This window comes from Chelonia mydas, chromosome 1 (genome assembly GCF_015237465.2).
Source record: "Chelonia mydas isolate rCheMyd1 chromosome 1, rCheMyd1.pri.v2, whole genome shotgun sequence".
Lineage (NCBI taxonomy): Eukaryota > Metazoa > Chordata > Testudines > Cheloniidae > Chelonia > Chelonia mydas.
The window spans coordinates 144,614,999-144,635,901 of record NC_057849.1 but is presented as its reverse complement, the minus strand read 5'-3'; the positions used below and the strand labels follow the sequence as shown (position 1 = coordinate 144,635,901).

Here is a 20,903-nt window from a genome sequence, read left to right as displayed (position 1 = left end):
CCAGGCCTTTATTCCTGCAGGTGTCATGTGAGAGCTGATAACACTTAGTTTTAGTGGGTGGGAAGGAATTAAGATTCACATTGGTTCCAAGCATGAGAGTTTAGATATGCACTTAGATTATGGGACAAAGCATTTTTAAACAAATAAACCCAACATTTCAAAAAAAAAAAAATCATAAGCAGAAATGGGCACAGTATTGACTTGCTTTCTAATGTCAAATTTCATATTGTTGTAGGTGTCCCAGATGTGGTCAGGAATCAGTACTGTAATTAAAACTGAAGAGTTCTCATTAAGCTTGTTAAAAACGTACCTACTTGTACAAATTTGTTTTAATAGAGTACTGACTTGTAACTGGGTTTCTCAGCCAGAGCCTGCCTTCGAGTGCTGCACTATCCACTTAAGTGGTAGCTCATCAAACTCACTTTCGGATATATTCCAGAGTTAGTAAATCAAAGGCAAGCCTCTCAATTTGATTTTTACCATAAAAACTTTCTGACAAGTACAGGCCACACGCAATCTTTAAAACACAATGCAAGAAAAAGTAGCATTGAACAGTATGAGCAACAGACTGAATAGAAAAATTATTTTCAGATCACTAGAACAGTGTTCCAGAGTCATTCACAGTTTGGGTCAGTGTTTCAGAAATGTATGGCCCCTATGCTGTTAAGTATCTGCTTCAGGCTGAAAACTTGCCTTTTGTATTTTTTTAAAACAAAAAGCTCAAAATAAGCCACGTGGGTCTATATTGTAAGAAAGCAAAATAATGTATATACATATGACATTTGTGTTTCTGCTGTTCAAAGACACTATTTTTAAACCTTGTTAATCTATTGTTAACTTTTAAACAAAGGACTGTCTCTGAAAATAAATATTTACTGCACATGCACACAATTCTTCCCATTTAAAAAAAAGTTTTTTTTAAAATGCATAGGCCTACCATGCTCTGTTCACTTTATACACATGGACAAATCTAGTTAGTTATATTAGAGGATGCACTGTGGCATCAAGAGAAGACTCAAAAGTGTATATGAGCAAAATAATGAAGCTGTTTAGTTTGCTATGTCTGTACAAACAGACCAATAGCTCCAAGTGGATCGGAATAGAAAACATATTCAAATTGTTTGAACTCCTATCTCTCTTTCAAGGAGAGCTGAAAATACATTTGCCCTTTTAGATCTTTAAGCCAGGCCCTCAAAGTAGTTTAAACGAAAAGAAGTATAGGACACAGGCTAAAACTCTTATTTTAAACTCCCAGTTATGCCACACTACTGCAGAGAATATGATTCTCTGTCAGCGTGCTCCAAAGGGTACATCTTGTTTAATAGATGTACAAATCAAATCAAAAAAGCACCATGGACTATACAGTTCAAGTTTTTATGCAGAACTCCTGCTTCAGGTAAGAATTCTGCACAAACAAAAAAACAAAAAACAACTTACAGCACAACGGGATGAGTTGCAGATAGAGTTCCAGCATTCACCTGCATTTTCTTACTAACTATAGGTTAATTCCCACCCTTAACTTTTCTCTGTGTGCATGAGCAACAAAGAGCATTGAAAACTTTCTTGTTCAGAACAAACAAATGGAAGATAAGAACATTTAAACTAGTGTAGAGACCCTGTAGAATTATCTAGTTCAAATAACTAACCTGAGATGTACTTTGCTCCGATTAACATTATCATGCTACTCACTATATAAAAACCCAAAGGCAGACTAGAGAAGATACTAGAGTCACCTGATGTCATCCAGTAGAAGGAGTTTCCAGTCAAGCAAACGAAAAGAGAAATATATGTAAATTGCAGTATTTGCGTTAAGAATCATATGAACAGCAAAAAAGTTACAAAAGAGTAGTAACATTCACAAAAATGTTATTAGAAGTGTTACATGCATGCCATATAGAGATAAGTCCAAGCCATATACATTTGAATCTGGATCCAGAATCCTCTTTCAAAAGTTATTAGGTAGAGCCCATCTCTAATATTATTCAGCATAAAGCCACAAGCAGAAAGCAAGCACAATTATTCCAAAATAAGAGTGAAGGCAAATACCAAAGATTCTCCCAGTGGTAACCTGAGATCACTGCAAGTACATTTTGGTAAACAGTTATACTCTGCTTGTAAAATTGCACTCCATATGATTTTATGAAAATATGCTAATGAGTGTGAATATAATGTAACTGGAATATGCTTCATGCAAAAGGTCTCTTGTAAGGTATCATTACAAAGCTTATAATCTACTGAGTGTGTTCATCCTATTTGTATGAATGTATCATTCTTGTATCTGAAACTGGAAATATAAAATATAACTCTGAGGTCTTACTTTAGTTATGCAAAGTGTGGGCCATTAATGGTGGTTTAGAATCTTGATGGTTCCCATCAACTAGGACAATTGACTGTAGATGGCTGTTTATTTGCAAGCCTTCCTATGAGTCAGGTCAGGAAGAATGAAGGCTTGGGGGGGGGGGAGGGGGGGGGCCTCACAGGACATGTGATCAAGTCTTAAACCTGGTGCTTTTCCATTTAGAAGGAGGGACGGGGACCCAAAGAGACAAAAGGTGCCAAAGGTATGTAAGGTGATGGAACAGAACAAAGGGGGCTGCAGTCATGAAAAATTCCCTAGTTAACACCTGAGCTAGAACAAGGACTGTACCAGTGAAAGGATTGGGCCCATACTAGGAAGCAGTCCAGTCTGTGAAAGAAGCTTATTGGAACATTTCATCTGTAACCAGTTTCTTAAATGTATTAGGCTTAGACTTGCATGTTTTGCTTTATTTTACTTAGTACTTACTTTGTTCTGTGATTACTTGGAACCATTTAAATCCTACTTTTTATGTTTAATAAAATCACTTTTTGTTCATTAATTTACCCAGAGCAAGTATTAATTCCTGGGGCAGCATACAGCTGTGCATATCTATCAGTGTTATAGAGGGCAAACAATTTATGAGTTTACTCTGTATAATCTTTATACAGAGTAAAATGGATTTATTTGGGGTTTGGACCCCATTGGGAACTGGGTATCTGGGGGTTGGAGACAGAAGCACTTCTTAAGCTGTTTTCAGTTAAGCCTGCAGCTTTTGAGGGACATGGTTCAGATCTGTGTCTGTGTTTGCAGCAGGCTAGCGGGTCTGGCTCAACATGACAGGGTACTGAAGTCCTGAGCTGCCAGGGAAAATGGACTCAGAGGTAGTCTCAGCACATCAGGTGGCAGTCCCAAAGGAGTTTCTGTGACCCAACCTGTCACACTGCTTATCACTTTAAGTGAAAAGGGAAATAAGCATATTTTTTGAGGGCTGGAAGAATTTTCAATTCTGTTAATGGGGAAACACCCTGTATACGCACTTCATTCTCTGGCTGTTGGTGATTTTAGGGTACATAACATTTGAGTTTGTCCCATGTAAGGCATCCCAGTCTGACATTTTACTGAAAAAGAACTTTTGTCATTTGTATTAAGATTATGTATTTGTATCTAGGGATTCCAGATAAATTTGTTTTTTGCGCTTGTGACATTAAATAAGGTATGTGTACCTAGTCCAATCCTTTTTAAAAAAATGACAATGAACTGAGTGTTTAAATGTACACCGAATTAATAAGAGGTCCAATTAATATGCATTTAAACTGTCCCCAGGAGCAAAGTAATTCCCTCTAGTTGCTGCAGCTTCCCTCTTTCAAAATGCTTCCCCCTCAACCTCTCCATTTTCTCGTGAATTTGGTTCTTAAATCCAATTTTTGTAACATTGCAATATAGTTGTATTTTTTGTGTGCTCTAGAGAAATACATATAGCATTGTGTGCTTTAAATCTCTCTCCCTCCCCAAATAAGAAGTATATTATAATCCTACTTTGAGTAGTCTAGCTCAAACATTGTCAGAAATACTTTCACTGATCTTAGGCCAGTGCTTCATTTACCTTACTAACATGAGCTGAGAATGTCTTTTGCAAGGATCTTAAGTTGCAACTTCTCTCTCTGAGGAAGGGTTGCCCTTTCACAGAAAGGGCAGCATGCTGCATGGACCATTTCTATAGCTCATTTAGCTCAAATCAAAATCAGCCTTATTTTATAGGCCTGAATCTAGCCATATGGGACTATTCTTAATCAGTTGATGATTACACTCCAACTCGGGCAGCTTTTGTTTAAATTGAACTTGCTAATACCACAGAGTATGAAATGATATGCTACTTTAAAAATGTAGCTACTGTTTAGTTGTTCAGAAAGTTGTTGCTTTCTCTGTATGGGGCATATAGTCAGTCCCATGTTATTTTTACTTCAAAACAATTAGTACACGGATTCTCAACCTGTGGATCACAATCAGGTTTCAAGGAGTTATCGCCCTCCTCTCTCTCCACCCCTCTTTTAAAAAAAAAAAAAAAAAAAAAAAAAAAATAGGGACATGAGGGTCCTAAAACATTTTCCTTTTGTAGCATGGGGCCACATTATGGAAGTGTCTGAGAACCGCTGTATTAACTCATAGCTGTCCCAGCTTTATACTAGGTTTGCTCTCTTACTGCAGACATCTTTACTGATGCAGTTCAGAGGAAGCTACGGTCTGCTCTTGGTGTACGTGCCCAAGATTTTAATATCTTTGCAGTGACTTAAGCATCACAAGTAAATCTCCTTAAAAGTTACATAGGAAAATCCACTTACTTCCTGTTTGATTTGTTTTACATCTATAGCCCTTTTACTGCAAATAATATCTTTTTTCAATTAAACTAAGGATCTGATAATGTCAACAAGGAAATAGGCCATTATCCTTTCAACTGTACAGTTTATATTTTAAAAGGAATAACTATTCAACAAGGTTAAATACCTTGATTTCAGAGCTCCAGGGATAAAGATTTTTAAACCTTAAAATGCTGTTTGCTTAGAAGCAGAGATAGACAGTTCAGTGTTACCAAGTGCTAAAATGTAATAAAAAGTGAGTTTTTTTCCTGTCTTTTACAGGAGAAAAATACATCTCCATAATGTAGAGGGCTATTGATGTTTTGAAGGACCTTCAACTTGTGCTAGTCACTGAAGTATAAAATATAATGGTTTACCATTTGCCTGAGGTTCGGATGTCTCCCAGCCCATTGATTTCATTACAGCTTTCTTCCACCTGGCATAGCGATATTCACTTTCTGGAATCACAAAGAGGAATTAATGTAATTTCACGTTAGATTTCCACACATTAAATTCACCATTAAACCTCTGTCCTGCAAAGATTTCCCAAAGAATACACAGCAGTTACTTAAGAACTCATCCTCATTACAACAGAATATCTGGAGTAATAAAAAAAAGACTCATGCATGAGCAGCTAGCAATTTATCAATTCTTCACAACTCCAAACATTTATAGAGTAAGGATTACAGACTCTATTCTCTACTGCACTTCACTTAGAATCACAGAAATGTAGGACTGGAAGGGGCCTCTGTAGGTCATCTACCCCAGTCCCTTGCACTGAGGCAGGACTGAGGGCTTGGCTACACTTGCGAGTTACAGCACAATAAAAGGAGCCCCAGGCGCACTAGCTCAACACCCGTCCACACTGGCAAGGTACGTAGAGCGCTCTGACTCCGTGGCTACAGTGCTGCTGGTACTGCACCTTGATGAGCGGAATAACATTTGCTGCGCCCCCCGCTGGAGCGCAATAGCGCCAGTGTGGACGAGCTGTTGCATTACTGCGCTCTGATCAGCCTCCGGAAACGTCCCATAATCCCCTTAAGTCAAGTGGCCACTCTTCTCAGTTGTTTTTGATAGCTCAGTGGTTTGAGCACTGGCCTGCTATACCCAGGGTTGTGAGTTCAATCCTTGAGGGGGCCATTTAGAGATCTGGGGCAAAAATTGGGGATTGGTCCTGCTTTGAGCAGGGGGTTGGACTAGATGACCTCCTGAGGTCCCTTCCAACCCTGATATTTTATGGTTCTATGAACTGGTACTGCTAATTACCAATAACTATCTTTACAGTGGGGTGTTCAACTTTTGGCCAACCATTCAATTTAAATTTATATGTATGCTAACAGAAAGGGGCTGCGGGGGAGTTTTCAGATAATTTTTAAAGTTCAAATTTCTTTTACCCTCAGGATTGATTTGTGGTTCAAATCGTTCCCATGTCACTGCCGTCAAATCCCCAGGATTCAGACTCCAAACTCCAACTCCTTCCGCTGCTCCGGCTGCCATTGCAGCTCCTAGTGCTGTTGTTTCAGGCATTGATGGCTTCACTAAAGCGAAACAAAGGAACACAAACCATCTTTCTTTATGGGTCAAAGTGCATAGACAAAGAGGCCTAACTGGGCTATTATACACCTAGCTTCCCTAAGGTTTAAAGTTCGCAAACCTCCCTTTAAACACAGTTGTCACGGTTACTGGTCTAATATGTCTGACCTCAATGGAGTGCATCTCCCTCAAGCCTCTAGCCTTCTCTCACTCTTCTCTCACAGCCTCGGGCTGTGGTTCCCAGATGCTAACCACCATTACCTCAACAAGCCTGACTTATGTTCAGTACCTGCAGTTCTGTGCCCTCCTTAGTCAATGACTTGTGGTTATCACAGTGACCAAACAGCCTTCTTAAAGCTAAGTATTATTTATTTAGAACAAAAACATTTCAGAGAAAACTAGTATTAAAAACTATACACACATCTAGCTAGACAGGTGTCTTTCCATCTTCCACAGGGGGAAGGGAAGCAGGAGGGAGACAATTCTTCCTCCAGTCTCTGCTCAGTCTTTCTGATCCCTTCCCTTCTTAGGGAACACATCACTTTAATTCGTTACAAGCCTTCGGTCTGTTAACTCTCAGCAATGGCAAAAACAAGGCTTGCAACTTCACTGGAGACAGAACATAGGATTCTCAAAGTTATGAAGTGTGTGCCAGGGCTCTCTTATCTGGGAGCCATTGTGTTGCCTTCCTGCTTGTTTTTCCAGCAACCCATATTAAGTTAGCTGTATACACTGACACAGAAAATTCTATTAACTCAATACAACTATACGGAAACTACCCTGGCCAGGTCAGATACCACATTAATAAATTACATATCAGTATTCGCAGCAGTTCCACATTGCCACAGCAGTATTACAGTAAGGGTTTGGGAAAGGTGTTCTATTCTCACTGCTGCTGAAGTTCTGCAATCCTATAAAAGTTTTTTGGTATAATACTGCAAGAGGCTTTAAAGAGCAGCCCACTTAGAGCAATGGTGCTCAGTCTCAAGAGCTGAAGAGCCTTTTCACCGTACAATGGCTTTGCAGGTACAGCTTGATGCCCTTTATTATAAACCCGTTGCGCTGCTGTTGCATCAATATCTTTGGTCTCTGAAACTTCATTTCCTGAAGAAGTGGCTCTTTATTCCCCTCAGCCTGCCACTTCTGAGGGAGGGATCTTATCTAGGGTTTCTGTACTACATTCACCACATTAATACATGGAAAATCCTTAAATTATTTTCTTTTCTTCCTTCTCCACCCACCTCTTCATAGCCAATGTGGGAGATACCCCTTCCCCCCACACCATTGGGTGCAGAACAGTGACATTTCTCTTCGGTTTTTCCACATTCTACACTTTGAGTCATGGAACTTCCTTCCACTTAAGCCACGTGGCAGAGCTGAGAGGGCAGAATGGGGGGGGGGGGGGGGGGCGGGAAGGGGAGAAGTACAACTCCTAGCAGCTGCCACCCTACTGGCGATTTTGTTTAGCGCTCCCCCATATATATGATGCAGTTGGGGTGCAATGTTGTGAACTGGCCTCTACATCAGACTCCGATGACCTACATGTGGGTTTAGAATCTGAACCGGGATGAGAAACCTTGCCTAAGAAGAACCTGCACCAGATCTTAGACCTTTACTATGGTGCTGTAATGCTTCAGTAACGGAAGTCAGAAAGAGCCAAGCACCTCTAGAATACTACAATCCTTACTGGGCCTTGGACACTCCCCTCCCACAAACCAGGCTAGCCAGGGCTTTTATTTAAATCCCCATCCCACCTCCGAACAGTGATGGGAAGGGCCAGCAGCAAAAAAAGCTAATACTTTACATTTGAAGTTTGTTCAGCTGTTTAGACTTCTCAAAAACACAATGAGAGTCTAAAAAGTCACTTTGCACTTACCTACTGGAATACATAGAATATCTGCTTGGAGCTGCATAAGAATCTTGTTGTTAGTCATTCCTCCATCTACTTGTAACTCACTCAGTGGTATCCCGCAGTCCTTGTTCATAGCATCCAAAATCTGAAAGAAGAGCACTACATATTATACATTTTACTGTGCAGAAACACAAGAGCCTCTTTCAACACAAAGAAAGATTGTTGAAGAATTCCAGACTGAGAACATTCCTCTGAAGTCCTATTCATCCACAAAAGAGAAAGCAGGCAGTGACAATACTGGTTTGCTCCCACATTACTCAAACATATTCCAATATACTCTTAAAATATGTGTACGGGAAAGGTGTTATACTCTTATTACTGCTACAGACTTGTAGAGAGAGTCTACAAACCATGCTTAAAAGGCCCATCTACATCAGACCTGAATAAAAATATATCTAACCTCTAGAGCCGAGAAGATGGCTTCATCTTCACACAAAGTTGACCCCGGAGACTCAGACTACCAAATGGAGACCTTTGACTGCCTAGACAGGTTGTTTAGAGGTCTTCCACAGTTCTTTGGGCAAGGAAGAGGAACTGAGGTGAAAGAGGATCGTAAGGATTTACTGATGGCAGTTCATAAAAAGAATGAACTTGTAATGCTGTGATTTATTGTAGGGGTAGATTGGTTGGCCCATCAGAGCAGGGACTGACTTTTTTTTTTTTAAAACCACAAAGAGCTCAGCAAAATGGGGCCCAAATTAGCATCGGACACTATCATAACAAATATTTAATATTACAAGGTGAAACGCTTACAGAGGAGAACAATTCTAGAGGTGGAATATGCACTATGGCTCAGATTTATAAAGGTAGGGAAGCACTGCTGTGCTCAATATTGCAACACCTACCTGATTTAACAGCCTAAATCTCACGGACTATCAATGGGATTTAGATTCTTAAATGCCTAAATCATTTTTTGAAAATGAGATTTAGCCTCTTAAATCAGACAGGTGTTGGAACACCGAGCACAGCAATGCCTTGATACCTGTACAAATCTGGGGCTACTAAACTTAACTGGATCTTTTCATCAGTTTGTTGGAGAAATTTTTAAATATCACAAGTCATTATTGTTTGCAGTCAAACTCAAAAACAACCCCCCTCCCCCAGAAGTTAGGAGCAAGTTTGCCTTTACCTCTCGTGTTTGAAAGCAGACAGCCTCTAATGCAGCGAAGGCAATGTGGTTTTTATTTGTAAATTGAGTAAGGCCACAGATAATACTGTTAAGACAAAACAAATATTAAGCGACTAAGATCACAAATCTTGGTCAGATTACATTTCAGTCTTACACCTGAGATTTTCAAGCACATTCATATTGTACTGCGTATAGATACTGTGGTTTAAAGTTAGAACACCTGAAAATAGAATAAAAACCTCTCACGGTAACGTTTTAAAATCCCATTGACTATTCTCCCCTTGGATTTTAATTCTAAAAATGTCTTTGTTTTATATAGAGAACATGATTATCTTTATAACATGGATACTTCATTTCATTGCCACACAGGGAAAAAAACAAACCAACTAATATTACATTCTACTAGTTCTCCCCCCCCCCAAAAAGAGATGAAGTATGCAAACAGGATGACTTCCCCAGGCAAACCATCTCGTGTTTCAAAAGAACCTCCGATTTCCTCCATATACTATATATCTGTTCTTTCAGTTCTCAAACAAGGGCTTCACTGGGGACAGGACTATGTTCTTGGTATGTAAAACTGTTACCCAGTCTGCGTTAAACAAGTAATAGTCAAGTTCCAACAAAAGTAGTTTGGGGTCTGTAAGTAATGCAGGATTTGCCCTTACATAAATTGCATCAAGCAATGGTACTTTGAATATGATAGCAAGTCAACCTAATTTTTCAAACAGTTCTACATCTGAATGATGCATTAACATACAGTGCACAGAAACCCAGTTTGATGCGATAAGGGGTACAAGCCAATTTATATATGATTTTAGACATTCTCTTAGAATTGATTTTGGCATGGGTCACAGCTAACAAATGTTGAAGAGTGGCCTGAAAAATTAGCATCAATATTTTTATACAAAATTGTCTTAAAAAAAAAATCTTAAACAGGCGGACAAGAGGTTCAACAGGACTGCATAGGTGTTACACTAAATGAGATGCCTATTTTAAAGTTTTAAAAGGTGAGGTTACCCTACCCCCACTCTCTCCTCCTCCTTTCTTTTTTTCAAAGAAGGAAGGGTAAGTGACTTCTTAAGAGTTTTAAGAAAAAATATTTCACATTTAAATAATGCTTGTGGTGCTCCCACAGGTCCCACTGCCAAGGCCCACTGAGACCAGGGAAACTCAGCAGCAGCAGAGCGCAAACTTGAAGAGACTACTACTTGAAACTACAGCTGGTTAAATCTGATGGGGCCTGGGAATACGCTAGACAGAATCCAATAAGCTGGAAAGAGGGAGAGTTGGCCATGAGCATAATGTCCTCTCCAAAAGGAACGACCGTTATGGGACCCACACTGAGAACCCTTCTCACAGCGGGATAGTTAAAAATATCTGGAGAATGTGTGGGGAGCACTGATGGAACTGAACTCTGACATTTCTCAGCACCAAGTTCCCCACCTCCTACTGCTGTTGCCTGCTGGTTCCTAGTGACTCTTCTAGAGGAGAGGAAGTAGGCCATGTACTACTAGAGGAGAGGTACGTCCAAGGAGAAGACGAGACACAAGCTCTACATCCTCAACTCTTCCTGTGACAGATTAAAAGCGAACGAGAAACCAGCAGACAATGCAACCGCAAGGAAGGTTGAGATCTTCTGCAGCACTGCCTCCCAAACTCACCCATCACAATTAATTTCCGCCCCACACTTCCTACCACAGACTGCCAGGTTCTTGAGGTAAGGTGGAGACTTTGGCTTCTCCCCTCATCCACAGCCAGCTGCATTTCTCCAGGGTAGGTTTCTTCCCTGCTTTCTCTACTGAGTTTTTTGTTTTGGGGAAGGATGCTGAACACAGAACTTCCTGCTCCCAGGTGTATTTTAGATGACTGTTTTTTTTGAGCAGCAGCCGCCATCACCACTACCTGCTGTGTACCACAAGCAGCCCCTGCTCCAGGACACTTTGGTGAGACAGCAAGGGGTGGTGCTCTCTGGTGACCCAAAAACAAATTCAAGGAAGTTTGTGTTTTGAAAGGTCCATGATGGTTAGTGGTTCTGGTTGCCCTCTAGCAGGCACCTATGGATTTTTCAGAATATAATGAGTCATTCCTGCAAATATAATTGTTATCCTTACCCTCGTGCACTGGGTTCCCAGTATGGTGCATATAATCCTGAGAATGCTGGGACAAAGTAGCAGCCATAAGAAGTTCCCACTTCTGCAGCAAGTTTTTCTAGCACACATACAAAAAGCCTTTAGTTTTGCACAAATACATCTAAGGCTAAAGAAACATTTAAATTTTGCCATCTGCTCCAGAGATTATTTAAGAGACAAAATACTTCAAAGACACAACACATTTATGAAAACAGTTAACAAAATCAACTGCAGTTAGAAGATACACCTGGCTACTCTGACATCTAGATGGTTGTATTATTGTTATTCAGCCAGTTACAATGTTATTCAATTAAATTTGATCACCGAACCCCGCATAGGTCCCTGTGGAAAAAAACAAGCTGAAATTCATTACCAGGAACACACCAAAAAACTGGTATCATAGGACTAGAATCTATTTGCTTCTGAAAAGCAAGATGTCTCAGAGTCTGAGCAATGCCCGATTAGGTTATGTCTACACTGGAAAAGACACCTTCCAGCTCCAGCTTTGATACATATACCTGCACTAGTTTGATCAAAGCTAGCATACTAAAGATAGGCGCAGTGGTGGGACAGGCTAGTCAACCTGAGTACAATCCCATCTGAAATCCTAAGTATGTTCTCAGTGTGGCTAGCCTATCCAGCTATTGGTGAAAGTATGGCTACCTTGCTATTTTTAGCACGTTAGCTCAAATCAAAGCTAGCATGGGTATGTCTATCTGAGCTGGAATTTACCCCTCTAACCCCTGTGTAGACATACCCTTAGATTTCAGTAATGAGGAGCCATTTTATTTCTCCCTTTGCAATTCTGGATATTTCATTTGGTGCTTGGAAGGGACAATATATTTAAGAGTTGCACTTTCGAAAGTTTTACCTACTATCGTTAAAGGTAGCACCTGTGCCAACCTTAACTGAAAAATGAGTATTGCTTTCTTTCCGCTCCCGTCCAACTTATTTGCTTTCTGCATCTGACAATACTGTAGAGTCTGTTTCATAGTTTCCCCTGTACAGTGAAGTAAATTTCCCCTGTTTGTGTGGATGAAAACAGAGACACTAAGAAGAGGAATCGGAATATGCAATTATAAACTACAAAAATTGGTGAGGAGAAAGTAGGGTCATGCATAGGATCTGCAACTACTTTCAACTCTTCTGAAACTGAACAGGTTTCATGCTGACAATGCCCCTTTAGAAAAGTATTCATGTGTAGACAATACATTTTCCCTCTGAAGAAGTTCTCTGGGATTACCCACAGATGAGAGTAATAAAGATATGTTCCTAAATGCTGAGCAATGCTGACAAAAACTGAAGACTGAACCATTAAAATGTTCAGAAGTTCAGCTGCAGCTGTGCAGGAATCACGCAACCCCAGCTCCCACGGAAGGCAGCTGGAACTGGGGATTCTCAGCACTTCAGGATCTATCTATTTAGATGTCGAAATATGGATTTAGGAGCCTAACTTTATAAAATAGGTTCGATATTCGACTCTTACCTTTTTTATTGTAATACAAAACATGAAATCTATTCAGATTTGGTGTAAAACTTACAAGGCTGTCCAAATGACTTAGGAACCTTTGTGTCATTGACCATGCTTTTTCAAAATTTTATCCCATGTATCTGGATAATTTTTCAGAAGTCAATTCTGTTCCAAAATTTCAAAGCACTACACATCTGCATTTTTAGTTAAATTTTCTAAGAATATAAAAAAGTGTTAGCTACCCTGGTTTCTCCTGGTTAATCCACTCTCAGGTAAAATGGATTATCCTCAGATATTACATTCACAGTCCAAGTTAAATGCCATTTGGTACAGTACTGCAAATTGAGGTATTAATCTTTCAATGAACTCCAGGCACTCCTTGCACAGAGCACACTGCAAGTCTGGGGCCTCAGTCCCCCATTTTTTAGTATGGGAACAAGTTTGTAGGTGTTATGACACAATTTTCAGTGGACTACACAGTGAGACCTGTATACAATTTATCCCAAACTTCTCAATATTAAATGAGCCAATAAATCTGCTATGTCAGTGTAGCACAGCTCTTAGTAATTTCTACATACATACTTCAGCAGTAACAAGAGGTTTTCCTAGACTAGCAACAGTGCTATATGTAAAAAAAATTTAAACTTTAAATATTTTTTTAGTAATTGCAAAAAGAACTGGTTATACACTTATGCATGTTTTACTATAGTCCCTCTCTTCTATTTTACTTGCATCTTTTGACCTTTTATTCAACACTAGAGACTTCAAAACTGTGTCAGCCCTCTATTCAGTTTGAAAAAAACTTTTACAAGTTATGAATACTCACCAACTTCACTTGAAGACTTTACTATACCAAGATTGTCCCGTAGCCAACGAACAACAGCACCAGCTATGGCAACAGAGCCCTACGGAAACAAAAAACAAACGGTCATAGATGGAGTTTACTAATTTCTAGCATAAAAAAATTCAGGAGTTCAGAAAGGTGGGACAAAAAACGCCTAAATATCATCTTTGCAGATCTAGGACCCTGGGGCTGGCCAGGACTGCTCTAAATTGTATTTGACCACCACTTTGGAGCCACAGGCGTCCAGTGGCTGGGGGAGTGTCAAAGCACAGCGGTGCAGGAAAGTCAACACTACTCCAGTTTTCTACCACATAGAGATCTGTTTCCCCCCTGAAGAAGAATTGTGAAGATGTTGGTCAGACTGGCATTATGTCACAGGACCCTGAGCTGTCATATCTGGACTTCTGTATACACAGTTGCGAGGTCTGAATGCCTTATGTATCCCAACCTAAGACCTCCAAATCCTGATGATAAAAAAGTGTGCTAAACTTCAGACCCGTGAATGGTTCCACTGACTTTGGAGTGACTACTCATGTACTTAGTGTTTGGAGGATCAATGTCTACAAACATAGAGCCTTCCACAGGTTTGATAGATGCTCCTGATCTTTTAGAAGTTTGCTCTAAAAAACAATACATTAGATGACAAAGCAATACCTAGTCAGGCTTGCCCTGAGTGAGGAGTGAAGATAATTAGTTTTAAGGGTAACAGTGTATATTTAAGAATGGAATAGAAGGTTAGGACTTCCTCTTATTTTTTCCTTTTTGTTTACTGTATGTGTAGACGGTCTCTCATAAACTTGTTGACGTAATTATGGCTTTTATGCACATAGAAGGATTTACTCTTCCATCTGCTGGACAGTTTTTCTGAATCAAGATTCCAAGAATGGGGGGGGGGGGGGGGGGGGGGGGAGTGTCAAAAAGGTGTGTGTGGGAGGGAAGCAATTGCCACATATACTTACTTCTAGTGCATAACATACAGGTTTGTCTCTTCCCAGTTTGTAAGCCACTGTGGTCAGAAGGCCATGTTCAGACAATACAGGCTAAAAAATAAAATATGGATAAACCCTCAACTACTTGAACTGGAAAAGTCAGGAGTCACATTTCTAAGAGAAATTACTGCATAAAATACTGTAAAATAGTCAAATTAGAAGGAGAGGTCCTTATTTATAAAGAATAAAGGAGAAAAAACAAATTCTTTAGTATAACAGGTGAGTAAGTTTAGAAACTAAATTAGCCAATGTTTTAGCACAGATTCCAATCTGCAACCCATGGAAACTTGTTGATTCTGCTTATTTCCAGAAGCTTCCAGGGTCTTCACTGCAAAGAAGAACCCAGAGGCTTGCAGAAGCAGCTGGTAACAAGGAGCAGACTCAAGCTTAGCTATCTCTAGACTGGAGCTGCTAGGCAAGAAAGAAATTTCCAAGAAAACAGAAGGAAGGCAATGGAAGTAGTCAAGTAGTACTGCCAAGGGACTAGAAGAGGAGCAGACAACTAGGGGAACAGGGAATCAACAGGCAGAAAAATGTTTAGCTGAGGCAGAAAAGCATATGCAAAAGAACAGGATGAGATTATGAAAGTTTGTCATTTCCCTTTTTAGCAAGTTAGGAGCCAGGAAATGGAGCTTCGCCAAGCCACAGGTTGAATGAAATGTTGCTTTCCAGTCTTGTAGATTAGAAGATGCCCCTTTTCCCGCATCTGTAGGAACTATATTAGCAACTTTAAGTGGAATAAGAAAAACTAGTTTTAAAGTGGTACTTTGCAGAAGTTATTTTAAATGACTGATGCTTAACAAGACAGTACATGAGCACAAGTGAGCTAGTTTCCTTTTTGACCTTTCGTATATTCAACTGTCTGCTATTAACATTTGTTCTACATTATAAAACATAAGATAACTTTGCTTAATCCTGTGTGCATTATGCACTTTATGACCTTGCACCAAAAGAAAAAAAAAACACATTCCAAAATATTATAGGGGGATGAGGAGGAAGTGAAGTGACTCACGTGATTCATACTCAATAGGAAAATGTAGGGTTTATGGAACAAGATCTGCTTATTTAGCAAGAGAAGCAACTTAATTGAAAAATGCATACTCCTAGCAAGCTATTTCTAATTCAAGCAACCAACCTTTTGACCTGTATTGCAAAGCAAGAAACATCCTGTTCCATACCTGTAGTGGAAAAAGACATAAGGTAGTAATTTATAAAAAGAAAATGAAGAACCAGGAACAGAAGACAGACATCTGTGACATTCATTTATCACAGAGTTATGGGCATGTCATGATAAGGCAACTTAATATAGCAAATCACCACCACCACCTTACAATTAGTCTAGGAGTAATTTATAAAATGAGCTTCGTATAAATCTTAGTTGAATTATGTCTCCAACTTTTAAGTGAGCAATTAATGAAGAAGGGCAGTTTCCAGAGCTTGTAATAGGATGAGTAATTTTAAGACTATAACTACAAGACAGGGTGGATAAAAATCAATGATTTTTAAATAAAAATAGTTTTATTTAAATTGGATTTTTTTGATAAAATGCTTTTTGGAGGACAAAACTTAAGATGGTTTTAATTAAGATACATTATAGCTCAAAGATCTCTCATTATGGAAGAGGGATTATAAATTCTAATTCTCTAGTATGAGACAATATATTCATGTAATGTTTTGTAAATGAGTTCCATTAGTTCATGGATTAAGGACCCAATTTTATCGTGTTCCACAGGCTTCTGTACAGATTTAGGTTAATCTTTCTATCTACCCAATGGGACTCAATGCTCAATCTAGAACAGATATTGGCAACCTTTGGCACACAGCGCGCCAGACTAAGTCCCCTGGCGGGCCAAGCCAGTTTGTTTACCTGCCGCGTCCGCAGGTTCGGCCAACTGCAGCTCCCACTGGCCACGGTTTGCCTCTCCAGGCCACTGGGGGCTGCAGGAAGTGGTGCCAGCACATCCCTCTGCCCGCACCACTTCCCAATTGGCCTGGAGCGGCGAACCATGGCCAGTGGGAGCTGCAGTTGGCCGAATCTGCGGACGCGGCAGGTAAACAAACCGGCCCGGCCCGCCAGGGGGCTTAGCCTGGCATGCCGTGTGCCAAAGGTTGCTGATCCCTGATCTAGAAGATACCATCCGAGATGCTTAGTTTTGTAGTTCTCAAACTGTCCATTTGTGGTTCCAGAGGTAACATGCCTGTTAACAGCAAAAAATGTTTTTAAATAAAATAAACAAACAGACCTCAACCCTACTGTCCCGCTGCAAATTTGTGTACACAGAGTCAATCCCCTACCACTCTAAAAGTGCAAAGTTTCAAAAAATTCAAGATTGTTGGGGGTGGAATAGATCTGGACAAGGAGAAGAAGTCTTGAGATAAATGTGAGAGACATATGCTTGTTTTGTTAAAATATTATATGTTTGCTGTTGAAGAAAAAAATCCAGAATACTTAACATTGTTTCAGTTAAATAAAACAATTTAAATGTCTGTCGGGTGATGTTCTCCTCCTAATACAGCATGGCAAGAAAATCCTCCAAATATTAATGATTAGCCTGTTGAATTGGAGATAGTTCACCTCCCAATAACTTCATAAATATCTGCTTCAATTACCTTTGGTAAAGGAAATAACCAAATAATAATTCATTTTCTGATATAGCTATAAAACTAATCTGAAAAGTTTTCAAAATAAATCACTGTTTAAAAATGTATAGTGTGTACCTTCTGAAAATGAAACCTACATCTATCTCTGAGTTGTGAAGAATATGTATTAAGGCTATAATAACCAACAAGAATGCACTTTTATGTAGAAAACCATGATTAAATCAAGTCTTTCTGACTAGTAAAGCATATGAGAGTTAAATGGTACCTTAGAGTATAACAGATGGTAAAAGTGGAGATTACTAAGGAAAGGATATTGAGCAAAATGCAACTAGCAATGACCGCACTTTCTTATATCGTGTGAAAAACCTATTTTGCATTAGGAGGTTGGCTCAGGACTGTACTCAGAGCAGCTAGCCCAAGTGGCTGTCCACAGATACACTGCTATTTTGAGGGGGAATCTGAGCTCCTCTGCCTGACCCACTTTGTGAGTTGGGAGATGAAGTGGCCTCTACCCAGCTACTGAATCTGACCCTTTCCACACCCCTGTGTGAGCAGAGATCTAGTTGGCTAGTCCTCCTGAGGGTGTCTGAGCCCCTCTGCCTGCCCCCACCTGCATGCGAGTAGGGATATGTGGGAGGCTTATCCCTCTAGGAATCTCTCTCTATCCTCCCCACCCACCAATGTCAGACTGGATGTGAGGAAGCCCTGCCTCTCTGGGTGGAGTAAGCTTAGAACAAGCATGCTTGGAGAATGCATCAAGACAACACTACTGAGACTGGGGTGAGGATATATGCATATCATAGGCTCCCTTGCACTGTGGAGGGGGATGGTAACACCCACTCATATGAGTACATATGTCTCCAAGCTGTATTGCTGTAGGCTATATTCATCTCCATGGGGTATTCTCATTCAGCTAAGAACATCTAATTGAAATGAAAGGGCCACTTCACACCACTGAGCCTCCTATGCTGCAGCTGGATGTGTAGACCCCCCAATGGCTGGGACTCAGACTATTTTTGGCTCCGTCACTGGCCTGCTGGGTGACTGTGGCCAAGTCAGGTCATCTCTGCGTCTCAGTTTCCCCTATAGTTTCATCTATACAAGGAGAAAAATAACTTTCCCTCGAGATCTACTGACAAAAAGCGTTTGTAAGTGCTAACACTTATTACCTCTCCACAGACGTGTCTGAACCGCACACCGATGTGATAATTACAGATGCCTATCAACATTTTTCTTTTAAAAACAAAAAACAAAACAAAACCCTAGGAAAACCAACAGCAAAAAGCTCATTAACTTAGAGTGAAGGTTGCCCAAACATAGCTTGTGCTCCTCCAGAGTGTCTAAGTCAGCAGAACTCAAACTTGTGGGAAACAGGAAATACTGAGTTAAGGTAAATGTCCATGCAACTTTAACTCTGTCCCCCTGGAGCAGTCAATAACCACTGGGAATTATCTGCATTCGCTGTGTTAGATGTAGCTGACTAAATGGTTGAGGAATAAGCTGGAGTGCCTTTAAAGAGATGGGATTGCAATTTGTGGTGATCGGGGCTATGGCCGTCGGAGGGTATGTGAGCGAGCCCCTTCTCTGATCCCTGTGTGTAAGAGTCAAAAGGAAAAAGCGACACATATGCGGTAGCAAGAGGTTCATGGTCAACTGGCAGAGGGGGGTACATATTGGGATCCTATAGGTTAGATATATGCACAATTATATTTACCAGAAGGCAGCATGTGAGGTATCTACCAAGAACCAGTCGCCAACTGGTTTCATAATCATTGCAAAAATATATGTGTATATGTAATGTTGAGGGAATTATGTATCTGTATTGAAAATTATGTTCTTAAGGTATGAGAGCTAAGGCACGTCCCCAGAAGGGGATAAACATGCAGGCACACTAGCAGAGCATGGGGAGGTCTTGCCAGGGGGACAGTTGGCAGTTAGGTGGGAGATAAGAGTAGTCTGAGAGTATAATGATGGGTAAAGCGAAGGCCAGTATTTGATGGTATTGTATCCATAAGGATGAAGGGGTTGAAGGACTTTAGTAGGCGTGGTGGTCTTTCTGTGGAGTAGGCTAAGTGTGTGAGTGTAGAGCAGGCATAGGTCGCTCCTGTTCAGTACAGGGCAAAAGCAGAGTGCAAATACATGGGCTTACTGGGGCATCACTCAAAGAGGGCAGAGTTAAGGCTAAATGGGCATGTACTTTAACTAAATATTTCCTGGTTTTCACAAGTATGAGTTTTGCTGAAGTAGACATTCTGGAAGAGCACGAGCTATTGCCAGGCAACCTTAACAGAATTGATTTTTTTTGCCATTTAATATCTTTTTTTTAAAAAAGAAGGAATTGCAGCCACTCGTGTTCACAAACTGTTAGTGTTTAGCCTTTATAACCTTATCCAGCTTTCCCCCACACCTCCTACATTCAGGGCTAGACAAAGATGATCTAATATTTGCTTTCAATATTGTTGTGCTAACTTACGTATTTTTTGCTTGTCCATCCTTGAAACACATTTGTCCAACTAGAGCAGCAGACTGGTCACCCAGGCACTGAAAGGACAGACATGTTCTTAGCAAAGAAGTGCATATGAATCACTGTGTAACAACAATAACCTTAAATCAATTTCTTGTAGGCCTATAATCCCAATCTGGGTCAACTGTGTACACTGTAAATGAGAAGATAGTGAACACAAGCACAGTCTTCATGTATATTCATTCCTTCTCCCCTCTACTGAAACCACCAACAAAAAGTGCCAATTAGTACCACCAGCTATGGTAACAATTAATTTAGCAAGTGTGATCAAGTGCAATATCTGCATGTGTTTGACATTACTGGTTAAATTCTCAGCTCACTTCAAGATTTGTACATGTAGATCTGGTTGTTATATGGCTAGCTTTCATTTTCTGATGAGTTATCCATTTATGATGTTTACTTACTGTGAAGTGTCCTAGATTTCCATGGGACTATTTGTGAGAGTTAAATTGCTAACATCCAGTAGAACCTCAGAGTTATGAATACCTCAGGGGATGGAGCTTTTATGTAACTCTGAAATGTTCATAACTCTGAACAAGACATTATGGATGTTCTTTCAAAAGTTTACAGCTGAACATTGACTTAATACAGCTTTGAAACTTTACTATGCAGAAGAAAACATGCTGTTTCCACACACCCCTTTTCCCTGTAGTTTATGTTAAACACAGTACTGTACTGTATTTGCTTTTGTGAGGGGGGTGGGAGTGTCTCTGCTGCTGCCTGATTATGTACTTCTGGTTCCAAATGAGGTATATGGTTGACTGGTCAGTTCGTACTTCTGGTGTTCGTAACTGAGGTTTTACTATACTTGTTTGCATGATCAGGCCTTAATTAATTAATAATAGTCTTCATTATTAGTGTAAGTATACTGTACTTGCTTAAAATGAAAGAATTTTGTTGCAAATACAACTTGATTTTCTAAAATAATTAGTTTATTTTTAAGTTATATCCAGTGAGGGTCTCTCCAAGCAGACCCAAGTCCTCATGCCAGAATTCAAATTGGAAAAGAACTCACCCCAGAAATTGGCACACCTGTCAGGGCTCCAGATTTCTGACAAAAATACAGAAAGACAAACTTCAGTTTATTTCACACTGCTTGCTTATCAATTATTGTAACA

At 40.0% G+C, this 20,903-nt stretch overlaps 1 protein-coding gene across 6 annotated transcripts in view; it reads right to left on the bottom strand.

The window, feature by feature from the left end:
* GK (glycerol kinase) overlaps positions 1 to 20,903 on the bottom strand; it is a 42,479-nt gene that overhangs the window by 4,434 nt on the left and 17,142 nt on the right. For 3 of the 6 annotated variants that reach the window (XM_043538008.1, XM_043538005.1, XM_037901977.2), the window contains 11 exons: positions 20,801 to 20,836; positions 19,735 to 19,802; positions 15,796 to 15,838; positions 14,631 to 14,711; positions 13,654 to 13,732; positions 11,339 to 11,435; positions 9,228 to 9,312; positions 8,063 to 8,183; positions 6,048 to 6,191; positions 5,031 to 5,111; positions 1,647 to 1,733 (listed from right to left, as the gene is read on the bottom strand). In XM_043538008.1, the coding sequence (XP_043393943.1) occupies positions 1,647 to 1,733; positions 5,031 to 5,111; positions 6,048 to 6,191; positions 8,063 to 8,183; positions 9,228 to 9,312; positions 11,339 to 11,435; positions 13,654 to 13,732; positions 14,631 to 14,711; positions 15,796 to 15,838; positions 19,735 to 19,802; positions 20,801 to 20,836 (922 nt within the window). Of the gene's footprint in view, positions 1 to 1,641; positions 1,734 to 5,030; positions 5,112 to 6,047; positions 6,192 to 8,062; positions 8,184 to 9,227; positions 9,313 to 11,338; positions 11,436 to 13,653; positions 13,733 to 14,630; positions 14,712 to 15,795; positions 15,839 to 19,734; positions 19,803 to 20,800; positions 20,837 to 20,903 lie in introns of those variants that run through there. The other 3 variants (XM_037901986.2, XM_043538007.1, XM_043538006.1) reach the window with 2 other exon arrangements.